This window comes from Ursus maritimus, unplaced genomic scaffold (assembly GCF_017311325.1).
Source record: "Ursus maritimus isolate PB19 unplaced genomic scaffold, ASM1731132v1 scaffold_3, whole genome shotgun sequence".
Taxonomy (NCBI): Eukaryota; Metazoa; Chordata; class Mammalia; order Carnivora; family Ursidae; genus Ursus; species Ursus maritimus.
The window spans coordinates 11,528,194-11,546,863 of NW_024425563.1; the positions used below are offsets into that span (position 1 = coordinate 11,528,194).

General features: G+C 59.7%; 2 protein-coding genes and 1 long non-coding RNA gene across 5 annotated transcripts in view; 1 reads left to right on the forward strand and 2 right to left on the reverse strand.

Annotated features, from left to right (window-relative positions):
• Nucleotides 1–3,444, reverse strand: LOC121105790. Its single transcript, XR_005838460.1, has 3 exons — nt 3,358–3,444; nt 210–408; nt 1–94 (listed from the first exon to the last, which is right to left on the reverse strand). It is a non-coding gene; the product is annotated as an uncharacterized LOC121105790 (long non-coding RNA).
• The window catches only part of EPHA1 (EPH receptor A1), a 12,310-nt gene extending 2,305 nt beyond the window's left edge, over nt 1–10,005 (forward strand). The window contains exons 2-16 of the mRNA XM_040643880.1: nt 901–1,303; nt 1,550–1,705; nt 2,004–2,348; nt 2,490–2,617; nt 2,853–3,003; nt 3,776–3,872; nt 4,095–4,153; nt 4,968–5,093; nt 5,929–6,114; nt 6,277–6,338; nt 6,459–6,665; nt 6,875–7,024; nt 7,307–7,500; nt 8,955–9,110; nt 9,190–10,005. Coding sequence (XP_040499814.1) covers nt 901–1,303; nt 1,550–1,705; nt 2,004–2,348; nt 2,490–2,617; nt 2,853–3,003; nt 3,776–3,872; nt 4,095–4,153; nt 4,968–5,093; nt 5,929–6,114; nt 6,277–6,338; nt 6,459–6,665; nt 6,875–7,024; nt 7,307–7,500; nt 8,955–9,110; nt 9,190–9,268 — 2,499 coding nt within the window. The 3' untranslated portion in view covers nt 9,269–10,005. The remainder of the gene's footprint in view (nt 1–900; nt 1,304–1,549; nt 1,706–2,003; nt 2,349–2,489; nt 2,618–2,852; nt 3,004–3,775; nt 3,873–4,094; nt 4,154–4,967; nt 5,094–5,928; nt 6,115–6,276; nt 6,339–6,458; nt 6,666–6,874; nt 7,025–7,306; nt 7,501–8,954; nt 9,111–9,189) is intronic.
• On the reverse strand, nt 9,628–18,544 carry ZYX (zyxin). Of its 3 annotated transcripts, none has more exons than XM_040643877.1 (11): nt 18,455–18,544; nt 18,103–18,322; nt 17,423–17,622; nt 17,180–17,272; nt 16,552–17,082; nt 16,095–16,151; nt 12,261–12,384; nt 11,998–12,167; nt 11,724–11,902; nt 10,702–10,822; nt 9,628–10,182 (listed from the first exon to the last, which is right to left on the reverse strand). In XM_040643877.1, the coding sequence occupies exons 2-11, from the start codon at nt 18,308–18,310 to the stop codon at nt 10,078–10,080; spliced, it is 1,788 nt and encodes a 595-aa protein (XP_040499811.1). In that variant the 5' UTR covers nt 18,311–18,322; nt 18,455–18,544; the 3' UTR covers nt 9,628–10,077. The 3 variants fall into 3 exon arrangements, with proteins under 3 accessions (XP_040499811.1, XP_040499810.1, XP_040499812.1); XM_040643876.1 differs by having other exon boundaries at nt 18,103–18,325; XM_040643878.1 differs by lacking the exon at nt 16,095–16,151 and having other exon boundaries at nt 18,103–18,325.
• Nucleotides 18,545–18,670: the final 126 nt, after the last annotated feature.

The window sequence follows — 18,670 nt, forward strand, 5'->3', positions numbered from 1 at the left end:
GCTATTGACCTTCCGACGAAAGGTCAGAAGGAGGATCAGCTGTTTCCGGCCGTGGCTGACAGCGTGGGTAACACCTGCAGCCCCACAAGCCAAGCTGTGGATAAGGGGGAACCGCTGTGCCTTTGCGGCCGCGGCCGCCCTCGGGCTCGGCTTAACCCCTCCGAGGTTTCCCGGTCTGAGAAGAGCGTCCATAGGAGTGCCCGCCTCACCTGTTGCGGAGGGTTCGGCTCCGGTGAGCTAACAGCCTGCCCTGGCGGAGGCTGGCAGGAGGCATTGGGACTTCTGCTATCAGCAGGCGGGGCGCTGGTGTGCGACGCACCCCTGTGGGTCCGCCTGGAGTTGTGCGGGGAGACCGTTCTCTGCAGGCTCTCCCTCTAGTACCCTTTCTTTCCTCCTCAAGAAGACGTACTGGAATGTAGAGGTATAAGGAGCATGTTATTATAGGATGTGCTCTCATTTTTTTTCCAAAGGGAAGATGTTGTAAAGTTTGTTATAAGTAATAAATTAATGATGACGCACTTTATAACCGATCACTTCATTGGCACAGAGGTTGGGAACACCTTCGAATAGTGGAAATTATATGGGCTGTGGCGTCTCATGGACCGGATTCCAGTCCCGTCATGTAGTAGCTGTGTGATCTTGTACGAGGTCTGGAACCTCTCTCAGCCTTAGTTTCTCCATCTGTTAAGTGGCCCTGGTAATCCACCCTGCCTCACAGGTGTATTGTATGGACTCAAACAGTGTAACCCACATAAGGCGCTTAGCTCACTAGCTCACACGTACTAAGCCCTTGGTTTATGGTCGTGTCAGCTATAAAGAATTAAGCCAACAATCGTTTTCTGTTCCGTGGGAATGAAGCATGACTTCCCCATGCCCGCTTCCCGCACCTCCCCTTCCCAGGTGACTACTGTGGCTGCAGACCAGAGCTTCACCATCCGAGACCTGGCATCTGGCGCCGTGAAACTGAACGTGGAGCGCTGCTCCCTGGGCCGCCTGACCCGCCGAGGCCTCTACCTCGCTTTCCACAACCCAGGTGCCTGTGTGGCCCTGGTGTCCGTGAGGGTGTTCTACCAGCGCTGTCCCGAAGTTGTGCACGGCTTGGCCCGGTTCCCAGACACTCTGCCTGGCCCCGGCGGCTTGGTGGAAGTGGCAGGGACCTGCTTGCCCCATGCCCAGGCCAGCCCCGGCCCCTCAGCCACGCCCCGCATGCACTGCAGCCCCGACGGTGAGTGGTTGGTGCCCGTGGGGCGGTGCCACTGTGAGCCTGGCTATGAGGAAGACGGCAGCGGGGAAGCGTGCCTGGGTAAGGAGCCTGGAGGAGGGGATGTGGACGTGCAGGGGTCGCTCGGGGGAGGGTCTTTAGGTGCGGGGGGTGGGGGGAAGGATGCCTGTGCTCCGTCTTAGCCAGTTTTAAACAAAGTGGCTGAGCATCCCAGGGGGACACATGCAGGGTGTTTCTGGTACAAAGGATTGGGGGAGGAGGGGTGAATGGGGATGAGTCCGCCTGTAAAAACTGGACATCCGTGGCTCTGCTGCATTCTCTCTCCAGCCTGCCCTAGCGGCTCCTACCGGGCGGACACAGGTGCACCCCATTGTCTCAAGTGCCCAGGACACAGCACAACAGAGTCTGAGGGGGCCACCATCTGCACCTGTGAGAGCGGCCATTTCCGAGCCCCTGGGGAGGGCCCCCAGGTGTCATGCACACGTGAGTCCAGGGGGGCAGGGCTTGGCCATCTGCGGGGAGGTGCAGGCCCTTTGTTGAAACCATGTTAAGGTTGGACTTTTCCAGAGCTTTTCAGATATTGGGCATCCTTTACAGTGCCAAATGCTTACAGCTCCTCCCCTGGCCCTTACTTTCCCTGGAAGAATGAAGAAATGAGGTAATTCCTCATTTCTGGAATCAAATCTCCCATCAAGGCCTTCAGAGGTGGGAGGAGGTGGGGACCAGCAGCTTGGATGAGAGCAAAGCTGGGTCCTCCTAACGGCCCCACTTCTCCTTACAGGGCCCCCCTCAGTTCCCCGAAACCTGAGCTTCTCTATTTTGGGGACTCAGCTCTCCCTGCGATGGGAACCCCCGGCAGATATGGGGGGTCGCCAGGATGTGAGGTACATTGTGGGGTGTTCTCAGTGTCGGGGAGCAGTGGTGGATGGAGGACCCTGCCAGCCCTGTGGGGGAAGCGTGCGCTTTTCCCCGGGAGCCAGTGGGCTCACAGCACCGGCTGTGCGTGTCAACGGCCTTGAACCCTACGCCAACTACACCTTTAACGTTGTGGCCCAGAATGGAGTGTCGGGGCTGGGCACCTCCACACATGCCGGCGCCTCCCTGAGCATCAGCATGGGGCACGCAGGTGAGCCACTAGGACGGGACTGGAAGAAACCAGAAGGGCTTAGGACCACAGGGACAAATGGATGGGCAGGAAGCAATCGAAAAGCTATTGAAGTTATTTCCTCTTTCTTTCCAAACCCACTGGAACCCTCCCGACTCACAGAGTCGCTGTCAGGCCTGTCCCTGAGGCTGGTGAAGAAGGAACCCCGGCAGCTGGAACTGACCTGGGCAGGGTCCCGGCCCCGCAGCCCCGGGGGGAACTTGAGCTATGAGCTGCATGTGCTGAATCAGGTGAGGGCAGGGCTGAGAGACCGTGTCCAGTGTCCGTGCCTGAGCACACCCCAGCATCTGGTGTGGGTTACAGGACGGAGGGAATACTGATCACAGTGAACTGGACAAAAGCCTTCACAGAGCCCTGCCCTGACTGATCCCCCGTGCACCCCATTGCACGTGATCCCAAGACCGCCCATCCCCTCCACCAGGTCTGGCTCGGCACAGCCCGGTTAACGTTAGCTCTCATCCACAGGATGAAGAACGGCACCAGATGGTTCTAGAACCCAGGGTCTTGCTGACTGAACTGCAGCCAGACACCACGTACATTGTCAGAGTTCGAATGTTGACCCCTCTAGGGCCTGGCCCTTTCTCCCCTGACCATGAGTTTCGGACAAGCCCGCCAGGTGGGTGGGTTCTCCTGTGTTCTACCCCAAACACACATGCACCTGTCATCCCACTGAGACTTCTCAGACCCTGCTCCAGTCAGTGACCTTTCCCCTTCCTGTATGCCCATGCACACACACACACACGTGCAGACACACGTGCACATACAGTGTACACACACGCGAGCACCGTGCGTACACACATATGCGTAGACACACACATGCACATGCACACACACATGACATACACAGGAGCTGCCTGGGGCAGGGAGAGCACCACGTGGACTCACGAAGCCCCCCGCCCCATAGAAATCTCTTCAGATACACCTTCTAATGCTGGATGCTCCCAGCCAGTTTCCTATGAAATCTCCTAACCTCTCATGCTCGTCAAAAGGCAGCCCCAAGGGGTGCCTGGATGGCTCAGTCGTTAGGCGTCTGCCTTCGGCTTAGGGCATGATCCCGGCGTCCTGGGATCGAGCCCCGCATCAGGCTCCTCCGCTGGAAGCCTGCTTCTTCCTCTCCCACTCCCCCTGCTTGTGTTCCATCTCTTGCTGGCTGTCTCTATCTCTGTCAAATGAATAAATAAAATCTTTAAAAAAAAAAAAGGCAGCCCCAAGCTTGTGGTCCCAGTGTGAGGCCTCCACGTGCTCGCTCTCACATGCACACCCCCATCTCCTCGGGGAGGGACACACACCTGAGGGCCACTGAGGGCCCTGCCCCTCAGCGTGCCCTTTCAGCCTCCATCCTCCAGGCGGCCTCTGAGCCTGCGGACTTCTCACCCCATGTGCCACAGTTTCCAGGGGCCTGACCGGAGGCGAGATCGTAGCCATCATCTTCGGGCTGCTGCTGGCTGTAGCTCTGCTGCTCGGGATGCTCTTCTTCCGCTCAAGGTGCTGCCCCTGCCCCTCCCCGGCCACCATCTGGGCTCCCTTTGCCTGGCCAGAAGCCCCAGAAGGCAGCCCCAGCATCCCTCCCATCCCCTAGTACAAAAGCTGCAGTGTACCCCCACACTGTCCTGCGCCCCCTGTTATCTGTGGGAAGAACCCAGCCAGGGGCCCTTGGGCGCCTGCGGCCGTCCCAGAGCTGAAGAAGCTGTCCCCTCACCCCCACAGGAAAGCTCAGCAGCGACACCAGCAGAGGCAACGTGATCGCGTCGCTGATGTGAACCGAGGTGAGCCTGGGCACCTGTGTGTGTGCATGTGGTTGGGGAGGGGGGGCTGTTGGGAGATGCCATTGAGATGGAGCCAGAGAACCCACATTTGCCGGGCCAACTCTGGGAGCACACATTGGGGCTGTTGTCTCTGGGGCCTTTCTGATTTGCTACCTAATTAACTTTGGTTAATTAACTTTGTACTGATAGCCCCCCAGAGGCTCTGTGCAATTACCTGGTAGCTCTTGGTGCCCCTGTTCCGACACCAGGGCCCTGGGCGGCCTCCCCCACCCTGGCTGGCCAGGTCTGTGGGCTGAGCCTCGGCAGGACAGGGATTGCTAGCAGGCTCCTTGAAGTCCTCCAAGGCATGTGGGCTTTCTGCTGGTCACCTCATTAGCTGCCCCACCAAAGGGGGAGTCGGTGGTCCATCCAAGCGAAGGGGTGAGAGTGAGGCTTGTCTGGGAATGTGAATGAGGTGTGAGTGATCAGAGGAGTCTGGCTAGCAGGGGTGAGGAGGAAGGGCAAGGAATTTGCAGTGTGGTCAGTGAGCCATGGGAAGATTGGGTCACTGGAGTCCATGAACAGCTTTCTGGCCCACTGCTCTGGGCCTCTGGGGGCAGGGACACAGAGCTTTGCACATGGATGGAGGAAGAACTTCATTGCTAAGGACAGAGACTTTTTCCCACTTTAGCCAAAAGGGGAGTCCTAAGGGAGCAGAAGAATGAGAAGGCTGGGGAGTGCTGCTGGCCCTACCTCCCCTCACCACCCCCAAAAATTCCTCCTGAGCCCTGCAGTTAGAGCTCCTGTGTCTGAGCCCTCCCTGTTCTCCCCACAGAGGACAAGCTGTGGCTGAAGCCTTATGTGGACCTCCAAGCGTATGAGGACCCTGCCCAGGGAGCCCTGGACTTCACCCAGGAGCTTGACCCAGGCTGGCTGATTGTGGACACTGTCATAGGGGAAGGTGAGCCGGGCAGGTCCCCTCCTGTGTGGCAGCACAGAGCTGCCAGCCAGCCAGCCCCTTGGAGGGCCTAAGAGCTCCTAGATGAATTCCCTCTCTGTTCTACCCTGTGTCTTCCTTGAATCGCTGTGGTCATGTTGTAACCCCCTTATCTGGTGTCCAAGAGCCGTCCCTGCTCCCTTCACATCTGCTTCTGTGGTTTTGGGGTTTCTGATGAACAGCCTTCACTCATCATCTTTGTCAAGAGAGGGGTCGCTGTGCCCAGGCTCGGGCTATTCTCAGCTGGTTCCCAAATGTGGGAGAGATTCAGAGCCTCCCTCAGCCCACATTCCACCCCACCAGGGGCCCAGTGTCCTTGGGCTGCCCTGATCCCTTGGGTCAGCAGAGGAAGTGGATCTGAGCAGGAGAACAAAGCTTGGTAGTGTCCTTGCCAATTATGCAGCCAGGCCAGCTGAGCTGTGACCAGAGGATCTCACGAAGAGAGGAGGCAATGGTTAGCTTCCGCGGTCACTGGCGCACTGGCCCTGGCCCAGCCTGCCCTTTGTGGACACGGCCCAGTGCCGCCGCACAAGCGCCTTCACCTGGCCTGTACCGAGCAGCTCCTGTCAGCCAAGAACTGTGCTCATCTGAGAGACGGTACCGGACGGGTCGCAGAGCTACACTCCTCTTCCAGACTCCTGTCCCCTTCCCAGGAAGTGCAGCCCAAGCCCCTGGCCCAACAAGGGCAAGCCACTTTTCTAATCCAGAGAAGACAGAAACCTGGGGACTGGAGGATATGGCTGCCCATCCCCTAGGGGAGCCTGACAGGGCATCAGGCCATGGCTTGTTTTCTTTCCAGGAGAGTTTGGGGAAGTATATCGAGGGACCCTGAGAATCCCTAGCCAGGACTGCAAGACCGTGGCCATTAAGACCTTGAAAGACACCTCTCCAGACGGCCAGTGGTGGAACTTCCTTCGAGAGGCAACTATCATGGGCCAGTTCAACCACCCACACATTTTGCACCTGGAAGGCGTTGTCACAAAGAGTATGAGCAGGGCTCTCCAGGAGCTTGGGAAGGGCAAGAGGAAGAAAGGAGGGTGTGAGACCACCGGGAGTGAAGGGAAGATATGCCGCCAAGGGCAGGAAGTCTGGTTCTGGGTGGACATGGGGCAGAGGCTGCCGTGCTGACGTACACTTTGTGTCTCAGGAAAGCCCATCATGATCATCACAGAGTTTATGCAGAACGGAGCCCTGGATGCCTTCCTGAGGGTGAGGAGGACGGAGAGCCACCTGGGCAGGGGAAGGCACCATGGATCCCTGGGATTGGCTCCTGGTTTGGGAAGAGGAGACCCTGCCCATTCCCTAACCTGCCCACTCACCCTGCTGCAGGAGCGGGAGGACCAGCTGGTCCCTGGGCAGCTGGTGGCCATGCTGCAGGGCATTGCCTCTGGCATGAACTACCTCAGTGACCACAGTTACGTCCACCGGGACCTCGCCGCCAGGAACATCTTAGTGAGTCAGAACCTGTGCTGTAAGGTGTCTGACTTTGGCCTGACCCGCCTCCTGGACAACTTTGATGGCACATATGAAACCCAGGTTAGAGCCCTGTACTCACCACGCACACACACACAAGCACACACATGTACACAAGCGTGCACGCAATACGTATAGTCACGTGCACAAGTACAGCACACATGCTCTTGTGGGCACAATAATTACTCATCCCTTCGCACAGGTGTTTTCTCTCCCCCTCCCCCCACCATGCCCTGAAACACGTCACCTTTCTGTCCTACGTCCCCTGTTAGGGAGGAAAGATCCCCATCCGTTGGACAGCCCCTGAAGCCATTGCCCATCGCACCTTCACCACGGCCAGCGATGTGTGGAGCTTTGGGATTGTGATGTGGGAGGTGTTGAGCTTTGGAGACAAGCCCTACGGGGAGATGAGCAATCAGGAGGTAAGCCTGGGGTCCTCCTCCCTATGTCACCCCTAACTCACTTCTCATCTCCTCCTGAGATCCTCCCATGGCCCTTGCCTGCAAATATCCTATTCCTTCTTCCTGACGCGCTGTTTTTCCGCACTCTTGTTCCTCGGTCCCCTTTGCCTTACTCCCTGTTCTCTTTACTACTGTCAGGGGCAGGTGGAGGCTCTATCGCAGTGATGTGTGAACAGAGATTTCTCAGGGGCCACCAGGGAAGGTGACCTTCCTACCTCAATCCCGCCCCCCACTCCACTGCAGGTAATGAAGAGCATTGAGGATGGGTACCGGCTGCCGCCTCCCGTGGACTGCCCCGCCCCTCTCTATGAACTCATGAAGAACTGCTGGGCCTATGACCGTGCCCGTCGGCCCTCCTTCCACCAGCTGAAGGCACATCTGGAGCAACTGCTTGCCAACCCGCACTCCCTGCGGACCATGGCCAACTTTGATCCCAGGTAGCCACGTTGGGGAGGGCAAGGGCTTTTGGAGGGCAGATCTGGGAGAATGGAAATGGGCATTCGGCTGCATTCACTGAGTGCTGGGCCTGTGGAGCTCTGGGCAGAGCAGCGTACTACTGAGGCAGGACTATAGTCTGCGCCCCTGGGGACGGTCCCCCCTGATGGAGGAGCCGCCGTCCCGTCCCTGACAGCTCTAGTTTGGTGGAAGAGAGGAAGCAAGTGCACAGGGATGGAGAGCACATACAAGCCGTGCAGACAACCTGATACCGACTCCAGGAGGCTTGGTCACTTGGGTGGGGTGGGCAGAGCGACCAGCAAGCACCAGTGGGATGCAGGTCAGTACTGGGAGGGGCGGCCTTGTGGGGTCTCACAGGACACATGGCCAGCGCGGGTTGGGGAGCGAAGGGCAGGCTGATTACAAATCGTGCAAGATCCCGGCAGCGTTGTTTCGGGACCATGGCAGATGTGAAGCTGGAGAGGTGGCAGGGTGAGTGCAAGGAGGGCCAGCTGTGCTGAGAAGTTTGCACTTTACCCTCCGCGTGGGAACTATTGACCAGTTTTTAAAATTGGACGGCTAGGATCAGAATTGTGTTTTACCAAAACTGCTGCCAGACTGTGGAGAATGAACTGGTGGCAGGGGTGAGGTGGGGCAGATGGGCAAGGCCGGACTTGGAATGCTTAATCAAGTAAGCCAGCCCTCGCATGCCAGCCTCTGTATCAAACCGCCATATATAACCTTGTTTCTGGAAGAAAATGTGCTCCAAGTTCCAACTTTTGAAACTATCTTTTGGAGTACAACTCCCTCGTATACTGGAGACTGCATGTGCTAATCTTTCTGGAATGTTGAACATTTTTCCCCCAGCAGATTTACTTTGCTAATGGTTTTGGCTCTGGCTGCCTTTAGCACAGGAACACTCATTGTCTTCTGGGTGTCGGAGGGCAAGAATAACAGCCGGGCCTGGAGGTGGCGAGCAGTGGCTGCTCCCAGCATTCACAGGGGCCACTCTGACAAAGGCAGGACCCTGCCCGGCTTCCCAGGCCTCCGCTCTCCTGCCCTCTGCGTCCTCTCAGCTGGGAGAGTGGACACTTTCGCACCAGCCCCCAATCAGTTAGGCCGCACTGGCCGCTCCAGTGGGAAGTGGGCTGGCAATCAGCTTGTGTTCAGGCCCCCCGGGGCTTCCACTTCCCCTGGGCCTGTCAGTGCAGCAGGACCTGACCGTCAGCCTGCCCATTGCTGGGAGCACGCCAGAAATCAGGCCAGGAAAGGAGTTCACAGACAATGGCCGGGCTAATCCACAAAGTCCGGATAATCTCTGTGCTCAGACACCCAACTTGAATGCTGGCTGCACATGCTCGTGGGCTCAGCCCCAATTTCAGGGAGGCTGGGGCGGGAAGGCAGAGAGGACAGCCCCTGCATCTCCCACGGGACTGAGGTACCCTGTGTCGCACAGGGTGACGCTTCGCCTGCCCAGCTTGAGTGGCTCGGACGGGATCCCCTATCGGAGCGTCCCCGAGTGGCTGGAGTCGATCCGCATGAAACGCTACATCCTGCACTTCCGCTCAGCGGGGCTGGACACCATGGAGTGTGTGCTGGAGCTGACGGCCGAGTGAGGACCCCGCAGGCCTGGCCGGGGAGGGCTCCTGGGGGGCAGGCCCACACTCACGATCCCCTTTCATCGCCCACAGAGACCTGGCACAGATGGGGATCACGCTACCAGGACACCAGAAGCGCATTCTTTGCAGTATTCAGGGATTCAAGGACTGAGTCCCACCCTCACCCGCCCCGTCCTCAGAGAGCAAAGATGGGGCCATGGTCGCTCCCCACGGCCCTCCCCTCAACCTACGAGATGTAGGCCTTTGGTGCTGCTCCTGCCCACCTTTCCCTGAGGAACTCACCTCTGGGCCCAGGAGCCTTCGTTTTAAAAAGGGAGGTGGGGGTAGAAGTAAAAAGGAAATTGGGGGAGGGACCTGGGGAAGGGTTTAATATATATACATATACATATATATTTTTGTAAATAAACAGGAACTGAGTTTTCTCCTTTACCTCTGGCTTTTTTATCCCTGGATTTCCTCTGACCCACCCACGAGGGCTGTAGGCGTGAAAGAGTTGACTCCTGTGATTTCTGGAAAACAGGTTTTTTTATTTGTAGCTGTGGCTACCACCTGGCAGCATGGGGGTGGGGGGGGGGGAATATCCAGGCCGGTCAGCCCAGCCCGGCCTCCCGGAGTCAGGGCATCTTGCAGCCCTCAGCAAGCACAGGACATGGCTGCTCGGCCGCTAGCCGAGGGCCTCGGTGCAGCAGTGAAAGCAGCAGCGCCCAACCTGGGGCCCCCTCAGGTGGGGTACACCTGGGGGACGGTGGATGGTCCCTGCGGGGCGGGGCAGGCTGGAAACCCGGAGCTGGGACTCTGCAGCCCTAGGCCGTGCTGGGGCCCCGGACAGGGCACTTGGGATCCCGGGGTGGGGGTTGGCGTGGAAGGAGAGGCTGGACATCAGAAAAATAACTGAAGGTGGGCAGGGTGGTCTCCGTGTGGGTGGTCCACTGATGGAGAAGGGACTCGCCCGTCCCCCGCTCAGGTCTGGGCTCTGGCGGTGTGGCACTTCCGGCAGAGCACATGGCCATCCAGAGGGAAGCAGCCGTTGTCATCCGCCTCAATGGACAGTGGCTTCCCACAGTCCTGGGAGAAAGGAAGAAGAGCCCGCTGGTGGAAGGCCCCTGTGTCCCCCCACCGCACCGCCACCTTTAAAGCAGGAAGACCAAATGCCTCATGGCTTGGCTGATGTCCAGTGTCACTCACTGCCTGTGTCCCCAACCACACCCACGCCCACTCCTCGCCTCACTGCTATTGCCGATTGTCAGTCTTGTCCCCTATGCCTCTCCCACCCAAGGTGGGCAGTGTGGGTAGAGCTGGTTCCAAAGCACCCACCCAATAAAGGACGTGGGACCTCTCCCACCTGCCTCAGCTCCCTTCTCTGCCTCCTTTAACTTCAACAAGCACATCCCTCTCCCCCTCCACTACAGCGAGGCACAACACCCTCCCCTCCCACTGGTCACTCTTTCTTGGTTTATCCAAAACTCAGTCACCCCACAGAAAGCCCACCCCCCATCCCGCACAGTGATGGGAGCATCTGGGTGGGGCAGGCATGGACATCGCCCCCACCACCACCCAGCCCTGGGGGCCAGAGGCACGGCCAACCTCACACTTGTAACACTTCATGTGGAAGTTCTTATCCAGAGCGACCACTCGCACGGTCTCCTCGCGGCCAGGCTCAGGCATAATGGGCCCTTCGCAGACCGAGCACCTGGGGGCATATTGCCTGGAGGGGCCAAAAGCAGGGCAGGAGTCAGAAAGGGGGCACAGGGTACCCAGGGCTGTCCATCGAACTGCAGGGAATGAGATGGTGTTTGCATGGCAACGGGGCAGAGGTCTTGGCCCACTTGGCTCACATCCCTAGGCAGAGGAACTCAACGGAGAAGTGCTATGACCAGCCACCTTCTCTGGCCCTCATCAAGGGGAATTTCCTGCCTTTCCCCCTCACCCTCCCAAAGCCCCATCCAGCCCAGGAACCTGTGCCACCAGCTCTTTACCTCGTGGTAAAGACCACAGCCAGAGGTGCCCTTCTCCAGCCCCCATGCCTGGACGGGTGCCCCTAGCCTACCCCTGCCACGCAGGTGTCTCTGCCCCACTGCTGGGATGGGTGGAGGGAGGCGTGTGCGTTCTGGATGCCTCCGGTGGAATTCTGGAAACACACACCTCAAACACACTGGCAGACGTGGGAGTGAGATTGTGCAGTTCCCTGTACCATCCTTTAGCGACACTGTGGGATTCCGCTACAGGCCTAAGAAAGTAGCCACCTCGTAAACACTGCTTCTAGGGGAAAACCAGAGTTCCAAAAAGCTCATCTCCAAAAGAACTTTCAGAACCCAGCCTATGCGTGAAATGAATTCATTCCAGCGCACATGGCTCAACACAAGACCATACCCAAAAGAAGCCTCAGTGAACCAAAGGCCAGGGGGGCCTTGCAGGTCGTGGGACTTGCTACCAAGGTCTGAGTCCCCCAGACAGCTACATCCAGATGAACGGGGCTCTTGCTGTCAGATGGAATGTGGGACCAGAAAGTGAAGCCAAGGGTTTGGAGCTGTCTTAGACTCAGGAGGGCAGCCTCGCTCCCAGCCAACCTCCGAGAAGAGCCCAGAAGCCAGGAGGTGGGTCCTCACTTGTGGTAGTCGGGTACACAGTGGGGCCGGTTGGCCTGGTCCACGATGAACGAGGTGCCCTCCAGGGGGCAGGCACAGACCACACAGGTGAAGCACTGCGGGTGGTAGGCCTTGCCCGTGGCCCTCAGCATGCGGTCCGTGATGGGCTGCCCGCACGTGTTGCACTTCTCCAGAGTGTCCTAAGGAGGCAGCAGTAGGGCATTGGCAGGGAACTCGCACCCAAAGCCAGACGCCAGGGCACATCAGCCCCCCACGGCCCCCCACCCGGACTCACGGTATAGCAGCCCTCGCAATAGGGCGCCCCCTCCAGGCTGTAGAACTGCTGTCCTTGCAGCTGCTGCTCACACTGGTGGCAGGTGAAGCAGGTGATGTGGAACAGCTGCCCCAGGGCCCGGACCGCGGGCTGTGTGCGGGCCAGCGGCTGATGACACCGGCCACAGGCCTCTGGGAGGGCCAGAGAAGACAGAAGTAAGCAGCACGAAGGGGCGTGCGGGGGAGCGGGGCCGTGGTGCTGGGGGAGCTCAGGGGGGAGCTCACCGTGGACGGCGGCAGCGCTCTGCCTCTGAGGATGCTCCATGTCCTGCATCAGCTGCTGAGTCAGCTGCTCCAGCTCCTCCACCTCCTTCAGACTCAGAGGTCCTGGGGCCCCCGGGGAGCGCACCTGCAACGCCAGCCCTTCCTTCACCCTCTCCTGAGAGTCACCCTCCCTAAGAACTTCCCCCCGCCAGCTTATCCGCTTTCTGCCGGCAAGGACTACCCCCTCTCCCGTTTCCCAGACACTCCGCTTTGACTCTGGAAGCTCCTCATCCTCCCTCCCTGACCCCCAGCGCCACACGGATAAAGGGGAAGGGGATGACCGTTCCACCCACTTTGCCCAAACCCTCCCCGCCCCCCCAGCCCCGGGCAGTCGCGGACAGGCCAGGACAACTGAGCGGACAGAGGCCACACACACAGCAGCTGAGGTCAATGAAGCACCCGACACACCAGGCCACGCGTCAACTCCACAGAGCATGCTCAGACATGGCCCCCCACAGGAGAGGTTGGCACGCGATGGCATGTGCACCCATGTGCACACACACCTACCCGTCCCGCCTGCTGCTGAGCAGCCCCTGTCAGCGTGAGGATACAACATAGGCGGGAATCACAGGTTAAACCCCCAGCGCTATCTTGGGGAGCCCAGCCCCCAGACCCTCAAGCAGGGGTCCAGGACTACCTGACCCCACTCTCTCCCCAGTAGGCCTCAGAGAAGGACCATTCCCTAGGCCTACCTACCCCTTCTATTAAGGGCAGCCTGAGAGAGCTGGAGACGGGCGGTGGGGTGCAGGTGAGGTTGGGGGCACTGCTCGTCACCCTGAGCAGTGCCAGGGGAGGCCCTGAAGGGGCTGCGTGACCTGCACCAGCGTTCCCATTACACTCCAACAGAAACGCTGCGTTGGTTTTCTCTGCACTGGATAAGCCCACCCGGTGTCCCCTGTCACTGAATGTTCTACCTGCAAATGCCTTTGTTCCTATAACGCCTGGAAGCTCAAGGCCTCCCAGCTCCCTCGGCCCGCAGCCAGCTGCCCCTCAGCCCTGGTTCCAGCACACTCAGGCCCGTGTGCACCCAAAGCTGCCATCCGCCTGGGGAAGCAGAGCTCCACGGATGCCACAGCCCCCAGCTGACTCCCCGCAGACTCCTGCCACCTCCTGACCTTCCAGGACCGCAGCCCCTGGAAGCCCCTTCCACAATGTAAGCCTCACCCTCCCCTCTCCCAGTCTTCCCTTCCTGGCATCCTGGGGACGGAGGAAGGGTGCTCAGGCAGCCCTTGCTCTCTGGAGCCACTTTAGGTGTCTGTCCCATTCTTTGAGAGTATGAACTATTCGCACACGTCAGCTCCCCATGGGTATGCACACGCCTTCAAGACGAGCTCCACGCAGCCCCCGTTCTCCCTCTCTGCCTGCCGGCGTCAACGTCACAGCTGCCACACCCTGGCACTCAGACGGCCAGCTCTTCACTCCAACAGCTCCGAATGTCCTTCGTCTCAGGCACCTTCCGCCGCGAACACTTCAGACCCGAGAGCTCAAGTAAATCTTCCTCCAAGACCCTGGTCTTGACCTCCCAACAATCACATTCCTGTCTCCTTCCCCATTCGCACCTACTGAATGATCCAGCTCACAAAGGGTCCTCTGCCTGCCGACCTCCCCCATGTGTCTGTCTTGCGCATCAAAACCCTCTGGCTTGCCTCCCCCCAACTCTGGTCCCTGAACCATCTATTTCTAGAAAGCCCCCATGGCTACTCATGCCACCCCCGGCCACCATGGCTGGCTTATCCGGCCCCATATCAAGCCTGGCTCCCGCCACTGCCGCTTCCTGCTTCTGCCTCCGAGCTGCAGAAAGTAGGTGGAGAGATCACTGAACACCGCAGGGTGAGTTCACAAAACACTGCAGCGCCCTCTGCGCCCTCCGGCCTCAGCCCCGCTGTCTGGTATTTGGCTCCTGCGGATTCCCAGTCGCCTTCCCCACAGCAGCTGTTCCAAACCTTTCCATCTCCTAGAGCCCCCGACTGCGTCGCCCCCTCGCTCACCGATGACCTCACCTCCTACATGACTGAGGAGATGGAAGCCAGCCAGCTCCAGCTCCCTGCTCATTCCTCCTCTCCCAGAAAACACTGTGGCCACCCTGCCCTCACTGTCCCGGAATGCCAAGGGGGCGGCATCACCACGCGCCCCTCCAGGACGCCATGCCAGCAGCAGCCCCTGCTCTCAGGCATCAAGAACCCCTCTTGCAACAGCTTCTTGCTCCTGGTTCTCGCACACGCGCACTCCCTCCCCCACTGCTTCTTCATCTCCCTGCCAACCTGGGGGCAGGTGACTTGGCAACTCCATTTCTCACCACCTACTGACTCACCTCCTTTCACTCTGTCCCCACCATAGGGCACCAGGGGGCCACCCCAAAGCCATGGACGACTTCCAAATGGCCCAACCTCTGGCCTAAGTCCTCATCCACTTCAAACCCCCGCTGAGGAACTCCTCAGCCGTCACATTCTCCTGAGAGCCCACCCTGACTCGTGACCCTCTTCCTCCTGCCGCCTGTCTTCCCCCTCCCACCTGGTCAACCCGAGCATCACCCAAGGATCTTCCCAGGCCCTCGGCTCCTCCTCTCAGCAGCCACTGGGCAGCCCCCGCTGCTCCAGAGTCACAGCCCACTCCACCACGCACGCCTGCGCCTCGAGTTCAAGGCCCTGTCCTGAAACCCAGTCCTCCGTTTCTAACCAGATGACAGCTCCAGTGAAGGCCAAGTCCTCCTGGAGCCTGTTGCTCAACATACTGACAGCGGGACCCCTCCTCTTTCCGTCCAAACCATTTCCCCTTCTGGACTTCTCTATTTTGTCAGCAATACCGTCATTCCCCAACATACCCCTCCTCTTCCACCCGCTTATCAGTTACCAAGCCTGGAGGCTCTTCCTTTTTAACAGCTCTCATATCTGGGTCTTATTTTTCACTGCAACTAACATGACTATGGTCACCCTGCAGTCAACCCCACACATCACTGACCTCCCACCTCCAGCCCATGGCTCTGCTGGAAAAACGTCCCCCAAAGCTTCCAAAAGCACAGCTGTCACCAGCCCTCCAAGCCAGCCACACTCCTCAAAACCCAGTACCGACGCTCCAGGACTCACAGGCTCCCTTGGTCTACTGTCTTATTTCCTCTTCCCTCAAGCCCCCACCTACCTACCTCCGAAAGGACAGCTCTGCAGTACTCCCACAGGAACCGTCTACTCTCTCTTCCCCAAACACCCAGGCGTACCTGTGCCCTGGAGTCTTGCTCATGCTGTTCCCGCTCAAATGCCCTTCCTGCTCCTCTCAAGAACCTCAAGTCCCACCATCCTTCAAGGTACACCAGGGCCACAACGCCTTTCCTAACCCGCAGGCTCCCATGTTGACGCCTGTCCGGAGTTCCTGTAACACCAGATTCTGCAAAACTCACTGGCATTTGGCAACCCTTCAGTGGTGCCTGCACACTAACACACGCATTCGTGCCGTCGGCTAACTTGACGGCTCATAGGACTGCGTGACCGTCAGAGTCCCCTCGACTCAGATCTCATCCCCTGAACCGGAAGGCCAACGCGGTCAGACAGGAATGATAACTTTTCGACTCTGAGCATTCAAGAGCTAGATACAGACCTCAGCCGTTTCTATGAGTTAGCTCACTTAATCTTCACAACCACCATGTGGGGTAACGGTGGGGAAACTGAGGGCTAAAGTTTAGCTAACTCGGCCAGGGTCTTGTGAGCCGGGAATCTATCCCAGGCCCATCTGACTCGCTCAGACTTCACATCTTTGAGAGATCTCTTCCCTCCCAGAGCACAGAGCACAGTGCCTGGCACTCACCAGATGTTGGCTCAGCCTGTGTTTACTGACGCTGTGACTCTTATCATCAGCTGCGCCCTGGGGCAGTGAGAGTGGCTCAGAGGAGCAGAGAGGTTAACGCAAGAATCCAAAAGAAGCAAGGTTGGACTGGTGATGATCTCATCCCTCCTCCCTTTAACATTCTAGGGGGCAGGGTGCAAGGGAAGGTCCACTAAATCCCCTTCTTGATTCAGAGCCTGTGCTGCTCCCCCGACTCCCGATAAGGCCCCAGGCAGACCCAGACCCTGCCAGGCCCTCCTCAGAAGAGCTTTTTCTTACCACTGCTCCACCAGGCCAACTTCAGAGGCTTAAAACTCCTATCCCACCACCCCCACGTCCACCCCCTCTCTGGGGCCACCTTCACCCTCATTTTCTGGCTCCTGACTTAGCCCCATCCCCAGGCCCCTGGTCTCAGGCTGGTCCTCCCACCCTTCCTCACCTGATTTTGGTTTTGAGCCGGCGGGGGCAATGGATGCTGTTTCTCCTGCACTCGGGGCTTCTCCTTCTGCTGAGCATAGGTGAAGCTGGGGGGCTGAGGGGAGCCTGTGCTACTGGAACAGGGGGCTTCAGGGGACCCCAACTTCTGATTGGGCTGTGAGCCGGGTCCACCTGGGGCTCCAGGGCTGAACTTGGAAGCCACAGGAGTAAACTTGGGAGTGACTGGAGAAAACTTTGGGGCTGGAGATGGGGCTGGGGGTCCTCGAGGCTGAGTGATAGCCAAAGGCACAGGCTGCGGATGAGCCTGGGGCTGGGGCTGCACGTGGAGCTGGACCTGAGGCTTGGCCTGGGGCTGCACATGGAACTGGGTCTGGCTGGTAGGCTTAGCCTGAGCCTGGGCCTGGGGCAGAGGCTGGGAGCTAGAAGGGGACTTCCAAGGAGGCAGGGGTGCTGTGCCCCCAGTTGCAGGTTTAGTACTGGGCTTGGCAATGAATGGAGTGGCGACTGGTGGGGGTACATATCCAGATGACACCTGCAAGGAAGGGGAGGGGGAGGGAAGAGAAGCTCAGTTAGAGGGGCAGGCCCGCCTTTCCTCCCTGCCCTGCCTTTCCTACTCTCCTGTCCCTTACCCGGGCTTTGAAGGGATCATTCCTGGTCATGTCATCCAGCAGCGTGGACAGAGAGTCGATCTCCAAATCAATACTGCTCACCTTCTCCCTAGGCTAGAGGGTCAGGGGTCAAAGCACCCATCCCACACCTCCAGCCCCACCTCACCCCCATCAGGCCAGAGGTGCAGGGGAGGTCAGAGGTAAGGCCTCTCCTCTACTCCCTGGGGGGTGTCCCACGGTAGCCGCCCCTCCAAGTCCCCATACCTGTGGTGGAGGAGGTATGGCAGCCCCTGGCCCTGCCTCTTCCTCCAGTGGAGGCGGAGGGGAAGGGAAGATCTCTTCCTCCAGAGACTCAGAGGGAAACGGTTCCTCCACAGGGGGAGGAGGGGGTGGGAAGGCACCTCCTAGAGCACCCTCCGAGTCGTCGCCATCCCCAAGGACAGGAGGGGGTGGTAGGGGAAAGTCTGAGGTAGGAAGGCGAGAGAGGACAGTCAGCAAGAGACCCCTCCACCCCTTCCCCAAGTTACTCTCCTTCTACAGAGCTCACCCCTAACCCAAGAACTCTCCCGGGGGGCTGGGGGCCTGGGAGCCTGTGGGAAGGAGGGGGAGAGGCAGGACGCCCTGGGAGCACTGGGTCAGTGAAGGCGGGGGACTCGACCCTGGAGTGATGCAGCTCCCGTTACACTTGGGAAAACGGACCCAGAGGGGAAGATTCGTGCCCCACATTCCCGCCTCCCACCCCCAGGCGGTGGACTTGGAACGGTCCCAGGAGCCCTGGCTCCCAGCCATGAGCTCCACGATGAGGTAAGAACATCTGCTCGGGACAGGCTAGCTGCGCCCAGCCCCCTTCCTGCAACCCTTCCAGACACCCCAAACTCCCCAAACCACTGTCCCCGGCCCGGCGCATACCCGCCGGGGTCCAGCCCCCAAGCCCAGCCGCATACCTTCCGGGGGCGGCGGGGGGATCTCGCCCACCCGGCCCATCTGCGCGCGCTGGGCCCCGACGGCCGGGGGAGGCTCGCTGTCCCCGGGCCGGAAAGGATTCACTTTGGGCTTTGGGGCCACCACCGGGCCGAACTTCTTCTGCGGGGCGTAAAAAGCCGGAGCCGAGACCGAGACGGAGATCGCGGGAGGCGGGCGGGGGGCCGCCATGGCCGGGCCGGACTGCTGGGGGTGGGTGGCCAGGTTACGCGGCGCCGGGCCGGGCGGAGGACCCCCAGCCCGCCCGGCTCCCCGCGGCGCCCGCGCCCCCGCCCCTCCCCGTGCGCAGCAGCCGGGCGGCTCCCCGCGCCTCACCGCGGGCCGGAGCGTGCGCGCCGCGTCTCGGGTGGCCGCCTCGCAGCCGGGTCCGCGGACTCTGCGGCCGGGTCCCAAGCAGCCTCCAGCCTGGCGGGGAGGGACCAGGGAAGAGGGAGGGAAGGAGGGGGCGGGGAGAAAGCGGCGCTCAGACCATACAAGGAGCGGCCCGGAGAGGGGGGCGGGGAGAGGCGGGGAGGGCGGACCCGGCAGGAA